Source organism: Balaenoptera musculus, chromosome 7 (genome assembly GCF_009873245.2).
Source record: "Balaenoptera musculus isolate JJ_BM4_2016_0621 chromosome 7, mBalMus1.pri.v3, whole genome shotgun sequence".
NCBI classification, from domain to species: domain Eukaryota; kingdom Metazoa; phylum Chordata; class Mammalia; order Artiodactyla; family Balaenopteridae; genus Balaenoptera; species Balaenoptera musculus.
The window spans coordinates 59,448,561-59,465,258 of NC_045791.1; the positions used below are offsets into that span (position 1 = coordinate 59,448,561).

General features: G+C 39.9%; 1 protein-coding gene across 3 annotated transcripts in view; it reads right to left on the reverse strand.

Annotated features, from left to right (window-relative positions):
• TTN (titin) overlaps positions 1–16,698 on the reverse strand; it is a 287,707-nt gene that overhangs the window by 239,078 nt on the left and 31,931 nt on the right. For all 3 annotated transcript variants that reach the window (XM_036857396.1, XM_036857398.1, XM_036857397.1), the window contains exons 28-42: positions 16,311–16,592; positions 15,474–15,740; positions 15,104–15,376; positions 14,739–15,002; positions 14,385–14,645; positions 12,481–12,741; positions 11,677–11,940; positions 11,324–11,584; positions 10,942–11,202; positions 10,271–10,531; positions 9,611–9,752; positions 9,357–9,522; positions 7,361–7,592; positions 5,620–5,904; positions 5,261–5,386 (exon numbers count right to left, since the gene is read on the reverse strand). In XM_036857396.1, coding sequence (XP_036713291.1) covers positions 5,261–5,386; positions 5,620–5,904; positions 7,361–7,592; positions 9,357–9,522; positions 9,611–9,752; positions 10,271–10,531; positions 10,942–11,202; positions 11,324–11,584; positions 11,677–11,940; positions 12,481–12,741; positions 14,385–14,645; positions 14,739–15,002; positions 15,104–15,376; positions 15,474–15,740; positions 16,311–16,592 — 3,606 coding nt within the window. The remainder of the gene's footprint in view (positions 1–5,260; positions 5,387–5,619; positions 5,905–7,360; positions 7,593–9,356; positions 9,523–9,610; positions 9,753–10,270; positions 10,532–10,941; positions 11,203–11,323; positions 11,585–11,676; positions 11,941–12,480; positions 12,742–14,384; positions 14,646–14,738; positions 15,003–15,103; positions 15,377–15,473; positions 15,741–16,310; positions 16,593–16,698) is intronic.

The following is a 16,698-nucleotide window of genomic DNA, read 5'->3' on the forward strand; positions in this document are numbered from 1 at the left end:
ACACTATAAAACTCTTAGAGGAAAACATAGGAAGAACACTCTTTGACATAAATCACAGCAAGGTCTTTTTTGATCCACCTCCTAGAGTAATGGGAATAAAAACAAAAATAAACAAGTGGGACCTAATGAAACTTCAAAGCTTTTGCACAGCAAAGGAAACCATAAACAAGACGAAAAGACAACCCTCAGAATGGGAGAAAATATTTGCAAACGAATCAACGGACAAAGGATTAAACTCCAAAATATATAAACAGCTCATTCAGCTCAATATTAAAGAAACAAACAACCTAATCCAAAAAGGGGCAGAAGACCTAAATAGACATTTCTCCAACGAAGACATACAGATGGCCAAGAAGCACATGAAAAGCTGTTCAACATCACTAATTATTAGAGAAATGTAAATCAAAACTACAATGAGGTATCACCTCACACCAGTCAGAATGGGCATCATCAGAAAATCTACAAACAACAAATGCTGGAGTGGGTTTGGAGAAAAGGCAACCCCCTTGCACTGTTGGTGGGAATGTAAATTGATACAACCACTATGGAGAACAGTATGGAGGTTCCTTAAAAAACTAAAAATAGAATTACCATATGATCCAGCAATCCCACTACTGGGCATATATCCGAGAAAACCGTAATTCAAAAAGACGCATGCACCCCAATGTTCATTGCAGCACTATTTACAATAGCCAGGTCATGGAAGCAACCTAAATGCCCATCGACAGACGAATGGATAAAGAAGTTGTGGTACATATATACAATGGAATATTACTCAGCCATAAAAAGGAACGAAATTGAGTCACTTGTCGAGACGTGGATGGATCTAGAGGCTGTCATACAGAGTGAAGTAAGTCAGAAAGATAAAAACAAATATCGTATATTAACGCAAGTATGTGGAACCTAGAAAAATGGTAGAGACGAACCAGTTTGCAGGGCAGAAGTTGAGACACAGATGTAGAGAACAAGCGTATGGACACCAAGGGGGGAAAGCTGCACGGGGGTGGGGATGGTGGTGTGATGAATTGGGCGATTGGGATTGACATGTATACACTGATGTGCATAAAATTGATGACTAATAAGAACCTACTGTATAAAAAAATAAATAAAATAAAGTTTAAAAAAAAAACCCAGCTATTTCCACACAAGGATTTGAACCATCTTAAAATGATAGAAAATAAAAACCCCAAATCAAGGATAAATATTACTATGTTGTTACAGTTTAAGATGATGTGCACTTTAAAAAATATTATACTTCCACTAAAGCAATAGCCCTGTAAGTCAAGCGTGGATTCAAATTTAGTTATTTGTTTTAAAAGCCAAAAATCAGAAGCCATCTTGCTTTTGGAATGTGGTCACTATATTACTTCCTTATCTCAATACCACCCATGGGGATCTTCTAATAGTCCAATCCTCTAGTATTTGTTTGCACTGTTGCATAAATATTGGTTTATGAATATTCCCCTGCTTCCCACTAGGGTAGTTGTTATAAACTACAAGTTCCCCTTTTAAAGCAACAAATCTTTTTACTTCCTTAGGTAGCAAGGTAAGGTACGAAATGGAATCCTGACACTACAATTTACCAGCTGTGTGACCTTAGACATGTCAGTTAATCTCTCTGGACCAGTCTTCTCATTTGTAAAATAAGATGCATAATAATTCATGGGCTATTCATGGGCTATAAAATTGCTGTGTGAATTCAATGACATACACAGAGGAAAGGGCTTTATAAACCACAGGCACAAGTCAGTCATTAAAGCGAGAATGTCTAACATCACAAGGGATCAGCAATAACTTACCTAATAAACAGGACCACAGGATATACAAGTAATACCATCATCACATGGGATGTAAAAGTCATCCTACAAATACTTGGTTTGTGTGTTTAATCATCAATGGAAAGAGAAGGATGGAGAGTTTGGTACTCTCTCTCCCTCACAAGGTTCCCTGCTTATTCTTCCTGACAACTTCTTCCTTTGGTGAACTCAGTGAAGCAGGAGGACAGGCATGAATTGCCAATAATAAATGAGCTAAAGGGCAAGACCTGTCTTGGTAATGGACTTGGTACTTCTGACTGGGCTGCCACTATCTGTGTCAGTCACTGGCCTCTCACGGCTTCTGTGAGGCCACCCCACTGCCCCAGCTCCTCACCCCCACCACTCCATTGTATTTGGTCCCTGAGTCTCGTTCATTCTACCTCCTGGACTCTTGCACAATCTACCCCCATCTTTCTCCTGACTCTCTCAGTTGTCAACACCTTCCAAGCCTATCATAGTATGATAGCCTCTCTGCTGGTCCCTTACCTTCATTCTCACCTCCCACATCTGTCCATATCAGAGTGTTGTTTCTAAAAAGAAAACCTGATCATGTTACCCAGAGGTTTCAAAATCTCTCAGTGGCTCCTCAAAGTAAACAAGATAAAATCTAAAGTCCTAAGCACAGAATACCAACACTTTAGGATCTGGCCCTTGCTTTCTTTTCTAGCTTCTCGCCCACTCATTACATCACTTTCTAACCATACTTAAACCACTTGTTGCCAGCACACGGCATGTTCTGGCAAGCTTTTATGACTTCATAAATGTTGTTCTCTGCCTGGAGCACCAGCGTGCTCATGAGCCTATTAATTCTTCAATGTGCAGTCCGTGCATCTTTCTCCCGCTCTCTCCCAGACAGAGAGCACTGAGTAGGTGGGCTGTTACAGCACTTACAACCTTGGGATCTAGCTGTGCACGTGCGTCTCCTCACCTACACACTGAGCTCCAGGAAGGCAAGAGACAGGTCCTGGCATCCCTAGAACCTAGTGTAATGTCTCAATAGCAGACACACAAATGTTGGTCGAATAAAACAAAAAAAAAGCTTAAATGAACAGTGGGTATTCCTCATTGCTAAACTAATTATTTATCATCTCACTTAGCTAGCTGCCACTCTGTAAGCCACCAAATGATACTGACCATTATCTGTAGAATGAGCACTAGCAAAAAGCTAGCTTTACTACAAGTTTTAAAATTCTACTTTTCCAAACTTCTCTTCCACCAGTAGGTGGCACCAGAGACCTTCAATAGATAACATTTCCACTTACAAAAGCACCACCAGATTGCTCAGGACCATGCTCCATGCTTCAGCAAGTACTGAGTTCCCAAAAACATGAGACTGGGGCCTCTGCAGACTCATATTTTTTCCCAATTTGTAGAAAGCAGAGCTGCACTTACTTTCTTAAGGGAAGTTGTGTGAATATTTTCAGTCTGAGGGGCATGAAACGTGATATGGTGAGCTTTTATTTTAAAAAGGCATTTATTCAGTGAATTTAATTTTTGTCATATAGAAAATACATTTATGAAAGGGTTCTAAAACCTCTGTATGTGTATTAATATTACCACACATAGAGAGTTAATGATCACATGAATTTATAGTCCATTCAAATATTTAAGGACATCAGTCACATTGAAAAGATATTTTTCTTTTTCTACCCCAAATGGAGACTTGTAGAGAGCTTCAAATGTATTTTTGCAATGCCTTAAAGGCAAACTATAAAATGACTTATAAACTAAAGAGCACTATGCAAATATAGTTAAGACTACTACTTTAGATAATCCATATACATATATTTATTTGAAAAATTTCCTCTAAAAATTCAATGAATGGATAAATTCTTTAGTATGGCTTTAGTGAATTTGATATGAAAATGCATTTTTCTTTTTAGTAGGGTATTACCGAATCAGTCCTCATTTCTTAATATTTGGCATTTTTCAAATAACATGCTCTGAAGTCACAAAGTCTATAGTATTTATCTATGTTGGTCACCCAATACCAGACTTTTATGTTTCTATAATTCCTCTCCATGGTTGTAATAAAATTAATGTATTGAGCACCAGTCACTTGCTAGCCATGCCTGTAAGTGCTTTATATACCTCATATCCTTTAATTATGCTCATAAAATCAAACAGGTCTATTTGGTTTCTAGATCAGCATCTCCATCCCAGAGGAGGAAATCATTAGGTGATAGAAGCCCAACTGAAATACTAACTTGCTAAAGAAAACAGCTCATGGCAAGGTAGAGACTGGGTCATAACCTAACGGGAGAAGCACAATAAGCAAAACAAACGTTTATTAGGAGTGCTGTGAGATGCCCGAGCTTGGAGAATTTCCCTTTGTGGTGGTATACAAAAGTCAAGCAAGTGAGGGAGTGATTTTCATTCGGGATAAGGTTGATTTACCCTCTCCCTATGTGAGGTAGATCTACAGTCATCATTGGCTAGAAATGACTCTAAACACTTTGTCTCATTCTACTAAGGTCAGACTTCTGGGGTGAGGGGAGGGGCTGATGGTTCTGGGAAACATGCACCAATTAAAAATCACAACAGCTAACAGATGGAGGGATTCCTGTATGAGGGGCGCTGCGATACGTGCTGATGTGGGTTATCTGACATGATCATGACAATGATCTGAAGCGACTGATATCAGCCATTTAACAATCATTCTTTTGTCCGATCAACAATTACTTTACTGAGTACCTACTATGTATGGAGGTATTCTAGGACAAGGATCCACCCTTGCTTTCACAGAGCTTTCCTTCTAGTAGCTACTGCTTTTCAGGCACCATGTTCTCGGTACTAAGACAGAATCCCTGCCCTCATGAAATGTACATTCTAAGACTGAATGCAATATTATCCTCACTTTATTCATGAGGGAAAGAGAAGCAGAGAAATCACGTATTTGCCGAAGGTCACAGAGTGGAGCCAAGACTCAAATCCAACCTCTCTGATCATAATGCCCCCACTTTTGTCCACTACAGGATACCACCTTCCAAAGGGATATGACTTTTCACACAAGCACTGTCCATAGACTGGACAACATCTTACATATAAATGGACTCTTAAAACATATGTAGCTGCCATTATAATTAATCTAATAATAATTGTAGGTTTTGTCATATTTTTTCAAGAGATAACAAAAGTGTAACTACAATCATAAAGAAAACATGACATTTTTTAAGTTTAAAACATTGAAAAACACTGAACTAATTCCTTTTGTTTAAATTGTAGTTTAAAAAAACACATAACATAAAATTTATCACCTTAACCATTTTTAGGTGTACAGTCCAGTAGCGGAAAACACTGATCTAATTCTCAGTTCAATAATCCAAGTAAGTCTTCTGCAAGATGCCCATGAAACTTCAAATTATGCATGAGAGGTAAGAAAACCTTTTCCTCACATCATTCTTTTTAAGTATTAGCAACTCTACCTTTGCTTGTAAACCTACCTGTTCCAGAAACTCTGCATTGAAAGTGGGCTGGCCGTCCCTCAGAAGTGACAGTGTCCTGAAGTGGGGTGACGATGGCAGGAGGATAAACTGGCATTTCCTGATCAGGAGACACAACTTCTGGAACTAAAGGAAAGGACCACAAGACTTGTCAGGAGTAAGTCAGCCTACAGACCTCACAGAATGAAGCATGCTGATTTCTCTTAATTTATCTGGCAGTGGAGCCCTTTCAAAGTTTCCAAGTTAGGTAGCAATCTACTTTTAGGAGCACCAAGTTGTATTTTTAAATGCCCTGGGAGGATGCAAAAGCAGGTTTCTTAGGTTTTACTTTAAGCTGAGAAGTAGCAAGGCATTTCTACCTTCCACAGAGAGTGATGCTGAGGTAGTGACAATTCCATAGTCATTCTTGGCTTCACAGGTATAGACGGCCGCGTCCTCTGGGAAGGCTTCGATGAGCAGAAGTGTGTACTCTTGCCCATCGTGAAGGAATTTGCACTTGAAACCAGTGGAAAGCAGCTGCTCTTCCTTGTACCAGGAAATTTTCGGCTGTGGTCTGCCGGATATCACAGCACAGAAGCGGGCGGGCTTGCCAGATTGCACGGTAACAGGCTGGAGCTCCTGCAGAATTTGGGGCGGTTCTGGGGCTGGGAAGAAAAGAAAACAAATAGCCCATGAAAACACAGGAAAGCACGGGAAAATCTACGTTAATTTGTTGCCAGGTGGTTATGTACCCCGAAACTAAACTTCGGAATGGTGGTATCTTTACTTGCTTCAGAATATTAGAACATTTTTTGCGCTAAGAAGGAAAAAAAAAATTGGAATTTTGTCCCTAAGTAGAGGGAGATACTTTTGATATTTGGTGGGGGGGGGGTGCTGGGAGTGCTGAGTTTTTCAGCATAACACGGTCACCCCTTTCCTGGCTGGGATCTGGATCGGGGTGACAATGGACAGTCCTCTAAAGAATGCTAGAACACTTCCACATGCTACCTATTTTTAACAGTCATTTGGGCAAATCGTGTGGTGAGGTGGCTCATCCCATTCAGGTTTGTTTTGCAAGTATTTGTGTATATGTTATAGTCATTTTTTAATATACAGGTGCCAGTGAAGTGCAATCAGTATGTATGAATGAATGAATGTCATTTTAGGTCTAAAGGCAATTAGGTAATTTTTTTTTAAATGCAGCTTTCCTGTTATGCTAATTAAAACATATTCTTGGTGTTGTGATGACTGAGGGAAACTGGGTCGTTCATGGAACCAAGAAATGGGGAGAAATGACTTCTGTGAGGCTGATTTCTGACACAGCCATATGGGTAGACCTTTACTTCTCTGTGCCTCAGTTTCTCTACCACTAATATAGAAATAATAATAACTGGATACCATGACCATTTGGTCTTCTAGGGACCAAGGGAATGTTGGCAATATGGTTCATTTTTATGAAACTTGAGATTACTCTTAGTGTTCCTTCATCTGTCTCAGGGGTATTTGTTCAGACAGGTAGGACCCAAGGTCAGGACAGGGATGGATCTAGACCAGCCTCAGATACAGCTCTAAGGTTTCTAATGAGGAAAGTGGATGGTTTAATGGTGCTCCTCTGAGGACTTGGTAGCATATGGAATCCCCCACTAAAGTCAGAGCCTGGTCCTAGGGCATGGAGCTCGCCTGTGGCTTTCTAGGTTCTCCCAGGCATGCCCTAACAGAGGCTGGAAATGCACCACCAGAGGCTGGAAATGCCCCATCACTTGGTAGTGCTACTAGTATTCAAGCAGTTAGGGCCAAGGGCAGAGAACTAGAACAGCTGAAAACTGTACCTAGAAACCCATTTGGGGTCTATTATAATTGACATACAGTGGATGTTCAATAATGTTGACCAAACTAAATAAGGATCTAGCCATTAGGTGCCTTCTGGAAATGACTTCTTGGTCCTTTTAACAGCTACCATCCCATTTCCACAGGTATAATATGAAAATAAATGGAATAACTTCAAACATATGAGTACCATGGGTTCTTGAGAAATTGCCTGGGAACTACCAGAACTTCAGTAAGTTGAAAGGGAGGATTATTACAGATGGATGCACAAAATATGTTAATATCTCTACCTACCATTGACGTAGAGCGTAACAGAACTCCTGTTCCTTCCTGCCACAAAGGTGTATTCACCAGCATCGCTATGCCTGGTCTCAGAGATAAACATCCGGTGGATTCTTCTCTCCACCACATACTGGTGTCGTTCTTCAACTTGGAAATTGATTTCAATGCCGTCTTTATACCAGTGGGCATCTACATCATCTTCATTGACCTCAAACTCAACGACAGCACGTTGTTTCTCAATAACCTTTTAATGGAGCAACAGGAAAAGAAAATTGAAGCCCTGATTTCCTTTAGGTTTTAACCTGTTTCCAAAACAGCTCATTTGAAGAGCATGTCAAACCTATATATTATGATATAGGAAGTTGACTGGTTATAGCACATTCTAAGTTTTCCTGCATATCCTTGGACAAAAGGTGCCCATACTTCTTTTGCTTACATCTGCACGGAGGCAATGATTTCATCCTTAAATGTTTGCTTCTTAGTTAATCATAACAGAAATAATGACACTTTGTAGGACTTCCTGGTGGCGCAGTGGTTAAGAATACGCCTGCCAATGCAGGGGACACAGGTTCAATCCTTCAATCCCTGGTCCGGGAAGATCCCACATGGCGTGGAGCAACTAAGCCCATGCGCCACAACTACAGCCTGCACACCACAGCGACTGAAGCTCGAGTGCCTAGAGCCTGTGCTCCACAACAAGAGAAGCCACTGCAATGAGAAGCCTGTGCACTGCAAGAAAGAGTAGCCCCTGCTCCCTGCAACTAGAGAAAGCCTGCACGCAGCAACAAAGACCCAACACAGCCAAAAGTAAATAATAAAATAAAAATTAAAAAAGAAAAGAAATAATGACACTTTACATCTGAGGGCTGTTTATCATTGACAAAGTTCTTTTAAGTTACTGCTCAATTTGATTTCATATGATGTGAACCTTATAGGCTAGGTAGGAACTATTATCCTCATTTTTAAAAGTGAGAAAATCAAGGTTCAGAATTGGTCAATAAAGGGTGAAGGACATATTTGGGTTATCTGAGTACGCATTGAGGCTTTTTTTTCACTCTGGCCTAATGTAATGCCTGGCTCTCCTTGGATGAGCAATATGATAAACATGAGCTCAAGTGATACTTCTCTTCACATGTTATCTCCCCGTTATATCACATGGGAAGACTGGCACCCATGAGGACAAGCCGTACATGTGCAGTCGAGAGCAAAGGTGTTTGCTCAGCATCGCTGCTAGGAATCCAGCTTTGCTCAAACTGGTCTTCCTCTTGGACCTCGGAGGGAGTTTTCCCAGTCAAGTCCCCACACAGCTGCCTCTCCAAGGTAGAAGGCTTCTGAGAAAATGCCACCTTGTTCTGAATTCCCTTAATTCCAGTTGCTGTGCGAACATCACAATCTAAATTTTAGTTCCTTTAGGGTTGATGTGGTTTGGTAAGTGGCCATTTGACAGTGAAGTGTCTACAGCTGCTTTCATTAAAGTATTTAAACAGCTGTGAAGGATACATTTATTCCCTAAGCGAGAGGAAACTGTGACTAAGTTGATGTCAGCACAAGAGTGTAAGCTGGTAGGGATAAGCTGATTTCATTTTTTCAGAAGACTGTGGTTAGAAAATTTAAAAGTCAAAAAATTAAGTGACATTCTCTATGAGGACACGGGGATGGGGAAGGGTAAGCTGGGACAAAGTGAGAGAGTGGCATGGACATAGCTACACTACCAAATGTGAAACAGATAGCTAGTGGGAAGCAGCCGCAGAGCACAGGGAGATCAGCTCGGTGCTTTGTGTCCATCTAGAGGGGTGGGATAGGGAGGGTGGGAGGGAGATGCAAAAGGGAGGGGATATGGGGATATATGTATACGTATAGCCGATTCACTTTGTTATAAAGCAGAAACTAACACACCATTGTGAAGCAATTATACTCCAATAAAGATGTTAAAAAAAAATTAAGTGACAAAATGATAGATTAGGAGCTACTGATGACTTCTCCAAAAATTCAGCATGTGGACAGTTACCTGAACCTCCCTTTTAATGCTTCGGATGCGAACGTCTCTGCCCTCCACAAAGAGGCTGGCAGTGGACATGTTGCCTCCAGCCACCACTGTGTACTTCCCAGCATCAGATAACCGGCTGGATGGGATCAGAAGGCGGTGGACGTATTTCTCCTTCTGTATCTTTATTCTATGCAAGAAAGGGAAATTGAGGTTTAACGTATGATGACTCAAAGGAAACTGGGAATCACTGGGATGTGGCAAACAAACCAACGGACCTGTCCACAAGCTGTAGCTCTTGGCCATCTTTCATCCACTGCACAGTGATGTCAGGTTCAGAAACTTCACATTCAAACATGGCTCGCTTCTTCTCGAGAACCTTAATGTCTTTAATGTGTTTCCTAAATTCTATATGACGAGCTGGAGAACAGCGTGTAAAAAAATTAATCTTTTTAACAGCTTTGCTAAGATATAATTCACATGCTATACAATTCACCCAGTGAAAGTATACAATTCAGTGGCTTTCAGTATATTCAGAGTTGTGCAACCATCACCATAATTAATTTCAAAGCATTCCCATTACCCCCAAAAGAAACCATGTACCCCTTAGCCATCACCCTCCAGACACCTCCCTTTGTCCTCCCCTCAGACTTAGGCACCAATCTATGTCTCTACAGATTTGTGCACTCTGAACTTTTCCTATAACTGGAATCATACAGTATGTGGTTCTTTGTGACCGGCTTCTTTCACTTGGTATAAAGTTTTTTAAGGTTCATCCATGTTGCAGCATGTATCAGTACCTCCTTTTTATTGCTGAATAATATTTCATTGCGTGGATATACCTCATTTTACTTATCCATTCATTAGCTGATGCTCTAACATTTTATATAGTGTGTTTGCCATTTATGTTTATGGATATGACATTTATGAAACCATACCTTCCACATAAAGAGTGGCTGTCGAGGCAGCTTTTCCAGCCACAAAGGTGTACTCAGCAGCGTCCCCAAAGTGAACATTCCTGATGTTTAGTGAGTGGGTGAGCTTTTTGGTTCTCATCTGGCACCTGTCGGTTGATTTGATTTCCACGCCATTCTTCAACCATTTGTAAGAGATGCCTTCATAGTTCACTGTTACCTCAAAGGTAATGGTGTCTTTTTCTTCAGCATTGATGTCCTTCAGCATGGATGTAATCATGATTGCTGCAAAGGGGGAAGGAAATACACCCAAGGAGATTTTGTGTCAATACAATGTGGGTTATAACAGGCACAGAATGAAAACTTGGAATGTTCTTAGTACGTCTGTTTAGGCGATCGCAGTTCAGAGAGATGAGCCATGATACCTTCCAGGTACCCCTCTACAGGACAATGTCAAGTGACAGGGGAACAGAAAAAAGCAAGAGATAGACACTGGAGCATCTTTATAGGTAGCCTTTCAATGCTAATCAAAAATTTTATCCAGATGCCTGACTCAGTGTGGACACAGTAGATGTTTCAATCAAGGTAACTGGTCAGGAAGAAAAAGTGTAGGCTATGGAATAAAAATGAGTCTACTGGATATTCTGTGTGTGTGTGTATATATATATATATATTTGTATATATATTCTACTTACGGGTCACTTTCAGAGTGGCGCTGACTTGGTCATTGCCACAGACAAACGTGTATTCCGCTGAGTCCTCTGTGCTGGTGTTCATGATGATCAGCTGGTGGAGTTTTCCCTGCACCACGATCTTGAACTTTTCACTCATTTCAATCTCCACCCCATTCTTTAGCCACATGGAAGGCACATTGAAGTGGGAGACCTCACACTCAAACGAGGCAGTTTTGGTCTCAGGTACCTCAATGTTCTTCATGGTTTTTGTAATATGTAATGCTTGGGAAAATCAGAGAGCACTTCAGTTAATATATTTTATTTTTAAAAAAAGATGGAGCAAACAAACGAATGAATACATGGAGATCACCTAGAAATGCCACAGGGGCTGCCTCATACTTACTCTCCACGAATAGTTTCGCTTTGCATTCCAATTGCCCCACCACAGCTGTATATTCCCCAGCGTCCAAGGGGGAAATATGCTGCAGCATCAGTTTGTGGACCTTCCTTTCTGAGACCAGCCTGTGTTTGTCACTCGGCTTAATCTCCACATTCTTGTGGAACCATTTCACCGGCACTGTGTCGTGGGAAACGCTAACTTCAAAGGCAACGGTGGCATTTTCCAAGGCAGTCACATCCTTTGGCTTCTTAATGATTTTGACGGCTAATGAGGAAAGTTGAAGCCATTTAGTGATATGGTTAACTTCATGGTAACCACAAGTTGGCTACTTGTAAAGTGTTTCTAAGTCAACTTACTCTCAACGTGCAGTCTGGCACTGGCTCCCAGCCTTCCAAGCTTGAAGCCATAAACAGATTCATCCGCAACGGCACAGTTTTTAATTCTCAGAGAGTAAACTGTTCCTTTGACTGAGACAGTGTACTTGTCATTGGATTCCAGCACAACCCCGTTTCTGATCCACTGGACACCTTTTACATTAGGGTGTGTGAGCTCCACAGTGAAAACAGCATCTTGCGTCTCTGTCACCGTGAGGTTCTTCAGAGTCTTCTTAATTTTGACAGCTGAAGACAAATTTATGATTTGTTTAGAAAATAAAGATGATACCATTCAGGGAAGAGAAGTCCCAAATAAGATTGCTACCGGGTCATCTTGCAAAAGAATGGTTATCAAAGAATTTGCAGTTATGCAGCATCTCTAGAGTTTTTAAAAGACACTGAGATTATTCAGGAAAACCTGGGGTCCAGTTTGAAATGTACCTTGTATAATGTCTTTTCTATACTTGAATGAGATGTAGTTTGCATAGCTGTATATTAATAACTTAATCAATGGATTGGAGAAGAGTGAAAGAAGAATACAGACTGAGAGCATCTAATTTGCTGCTCCACAGAACTGGAACCTAAGACATGGCTTCTTCACATAAACTCATAAGCAATTTTGCACCTTGTGGTACATGGCTCAGAAAGAAAGTTCGAGAGTTTATAATGATTTTATGAAATGAGGATTTATGGCATCCAAAATGATCATACCATTTGACTTTTAGAATAACTGCCAAAAATATAATATGATTTTTTAGTGGATAAATCTGTTATTATATCACTGACCTTCAACTTTAAGTTTGGCAGATGTTTTGGAAGTGGCCACCTTGTAGGTGTATTCTCCAATGTCATCTAGTTTGGTGGCGGCAATGATAAGCCTCCTTTTGTGGCCATCAGATTTACTTCTGATGTTTTTACTCAGTGGTAGGTGTTTGCCATCCTTCAACCATTCTCCTTCAGAATCTGGGTTGGCAACTTCACATTCAAACACAGCTTCCTGGGATTCAGCTACAGTCTGATCTGTGAGTGGCTTAGAGATGGCACCCCCTTTGGAACAAGAGAAGTACAAGTGTGAGTCTTTTAAAAATATTTATACAATAGAAAAATCTTTGCACAATTAAATATAAAACATCGAATTTTAAAATATGATTCTGAACATCATGAAATGTCTAATAAAATTATTTTTACGCACTTTAAGAAGGTATCACAGAAACCCCTCATTCTAAGTATGTATCACTGATAACCAGGGAAACTACTGGAATCAGAAAGGTTTTGCAAAGGAAAAGCAACTGTTAAGTTATACAGAACTCTGAGAACCTTAATGTGAAGCACACCTCATGGACGGCCCGTAACTCAGTTCCTTCCTCAAAAGCATTCTGCTTAGTCTTCTAAGGATGATTTCCTGAAAATACACCTAATATCTGACTGGAAAAAATTTTGCTGAACAAAATGTATCGTCATCAATGTTTCTAGAAGATTAGGGATTCCTATATACTAAAAATCACTGTTTTGACAAATGTCATCTCTTCTACAAAGTTTTCCCCCATTGCCTCCAGTGCCATCATCCACTGGCAGAAATAATTACTCCTTCATCAAGTTAGTTGCTAAAGTATCTGTCCCTCTCTATATTGTGAATTCCTCAAAAAAAATATCATGCCGTATTCATTTTTGTATCCTGAGTTCCTAGCAGCCTCTGGTCAATGGCAGGTACTTTAAAAATGTTGGGTGAAATCACATAGAGGCTCATAGTTTTTTCTTGTTTCCACACATTTAAAAACATGTCATTTATATTAAACATATCAAAGTGCAGAATCTAAAATTCTGTTTCAGAAGTTTTTCTCATGGTCAAATCTTTGAGGAAATCTCAAATGTAATAAAGTATAAACCATGAAATTTTCATACCAAAGACACTATTCCCATTTGACTTGCTTATATACCATGGATTGCACAATTTAATCTCCTCAAAACCTAAATTGTTATGTACCAAACAAATTAATGATGATGCCTAGTTTTTTCTTAACAGTTGGTTTAGACTTTTGATTCTTCATCTTTAAGCTGGTGGCTTCTGCTGAGAATGGTCTACTTCATTTCACAAGAGACACACAGACACATACATTGAGGTATATTTTAAAAATATTCATTGGGTTCATTATAAAGTATGAAGGGAACAAAGAAAACAAAAGTGAATGAAACAAGAGCAATAAAAAAAGAAATACATCTTCACAGTAGGAGAGTTTAAATAAAACTCAGTCCAAATGTTAACTCATCAATCTATCATGTGCAACGTATTGGACTATACAAAGATGAGAAAGAAGCAATTCCACATTTGGGGAGCATCTACTCAGGTGTGGGAAGAAGAAACAGGGAATAAAACAAGTATATGAGTCAGGGTCATGAAAGAAACACACATAAAGTGAGCCTGAGGTTGGAGGGTTAAGATCTTCTACAAATGGGAAGATCAAGGAAGGCTTCACAGAGGAGATGGCATTTGAGCTACGACTTCCTGGAAGAACATTTGGAATTTAGGCTGATGGGAATAGTGTCAAGGGTATTATTGGTTTTGAGAACAGCATAAGCAGAGGCAAGGAAGTGGGAAACTGGTGGGAATTTGGGAGGAAATGGGCAATGATTTCTTAAGTTAAAACAACTGCCCTACATAAGAACTTAGGTTAAATGATAAATGTACTAACCTGCCACGATAAGTTTTCCAGATGTCATATTTTCTCCAGCATAAAATGTATATTCCCCTTCATCGTCTTTCATCATATTTAGAACCGTCAACTTATATATTTTTCCATGAGCTTCAATTTTATATTTAGAACTGGGTTTGATTTCCTTGTCCTTAAAATTCCACAAGACATCAATTCCTGAGTGGGACAGTTCAACTTCCAAGACCACATTTTGGGTCTCTGTACAGGTAAGGTCATGAAGACCTCTGATAATTTTAATTTCTGGGGGGAAAAATAAAATAATCACTTGGTTACTATTATACTGGGAAAAAAGAATGCTTAAAATAATACTAAGTGACATGGAACAATTCTTACTTTCTACAGAAAGATCACAGCTGGTTTCAACTCTGCCAACCATCAGCTTGTAAGGACCTTCATCTGAAGCATAGGTCCGGTTAATCACAAGTCGCTGCTTAGTGCCTTTGACAATGGCATGCACGCGATCATCAGGCTTGATTTGTTCATCATTTAAGTACCACTTAACAGAAGTCACATCAGGGACTGAGACCTTACATTCGAGCACAGCCTTGGTGCCCTCAAGCACGTTAATGTCTTTTAGAGGTGTTATCACATCAACACCTGCAAAACCATACACACACAAAGGAATTGTGAATACAAATTTTGTTGGAAATGTGTGCTCACTTGACAGCATACAACAAGACTATGTAAGTCGCACTCACTGTAGACAGAGACGCGCCCACTGGTTGACAGTCCAAGGGCAGGAATGGTGAAGGAGTAATGTCCAGCATCCTCCTTAGTCATGTCTTCAATAAGCAGCATGTGTGACTGCTTGTCTATCACAATGTGAACCCTGTCGCCCGGCTGCACTTCTTCGCCATCCTTCATCCAGACACCGTCCACATTCTCTAAGGAGACTTTAACTTCAAGCTGAACAATGTCACCCTCGCAGACTTTTTGATCACTGAGTCCTTGTAGGATAGCAACGGGGCGGGCTGTGAAATATGGGGAGAAAAAAGAATGTTATGATTATTTATTATCAATAAGCCATAGCGATGCTCACTGCAGGCTGACAGGAAGGGGAAGGCTTACGTTTCATCTTTAGTTTACAGGTTGTCTTTTTCCCGTCGACAACAAAGCTGTATTCTCCCTGGTCCTCTTTGGTCACATCCTTGACTGTGAGGTTCTGACGTCCACGGCGAGATGTAATTGTGTACTTGCCATTGGATTTAAGCTCCACATCATTATGATACCATTTGCCTTCTATATTTTCCGGGGTTATAATGCACTCTAACTCTCCTGAAAATGATTCTGGAACTTCTATGTCCTGAAGTTCTTTCACAAACTCAATGATTGCACCTGAGGCATAAGAGAAGGAGAAGTTAATTTCCCTGGAGAGTTATGCATCTAGACTTGGGATAGAGAAAATTCCTTGTAAATCTCTTATCCCGCCCCCCACCCCATACTATCAGGAATATTCTTAATATCTAACTGCTGGACTGAGAAATAAATTGTCAATTAAAAGGAGTTACTGTGATTTAAAAATTATTTTTAAAGCACAGAATTATATTTCAATAAAAAATTTAAAAGCAAGGTATCAGAATGACCTTGCTTTTCAAAATCCAAATTGTCAGGAATTCCCTGGTGGTCCAGTGGTTAGGACTCAGCGCTTTCACTGCCAAGGGTGCGGGTTCGATCCCTGGTTGGGGAACTAAGATCCCACATGCCGCACAGTGCGGGCAAAAAAATAAAAAATACAAAATACAAATTGTCAATATTCTTAATTACCAGTATAAATTCATGAGTCTTGCTATGGAGCTTATATTTAATTCCCAAGTAATTCGTTTTATGAAGTGAAAATTGCATAGCTAATTTTATCACATACTAAGGGTGACTTTAAAACTTAGGAATGAAATCATTATTTACTACCTTCGACAATAAGTTTAGCCGTTGTTTTTACGTTTTCATCTTCCGCAAGTACACAGCTATAGTCTTCAGCATCAGATGTGTCAACTGTCAGGACGGAGAGGAAGTGAACTTTCCTGTCAGAGAGCATCCTATATTTATCTCCCGTGTGAACCTCCACGCCATCCTTATACCATTTCACTTTGACAAATGGCTCTGAGGTTTCACATTCAAATGTTGCCATGGTGTCTTTTTCCTTAGCAACAACATCTTGTAATTCCTGTGTGAAAGTGATCAATTGCTTGGCTATAAGAAAAAGGAAAAAAAAAAAAGCACATTAAATTAAATTCACAATTTGGATAATGGGAAAAGAAAATAAAAAGAAATACACTACTGGATATTCATGGATAAA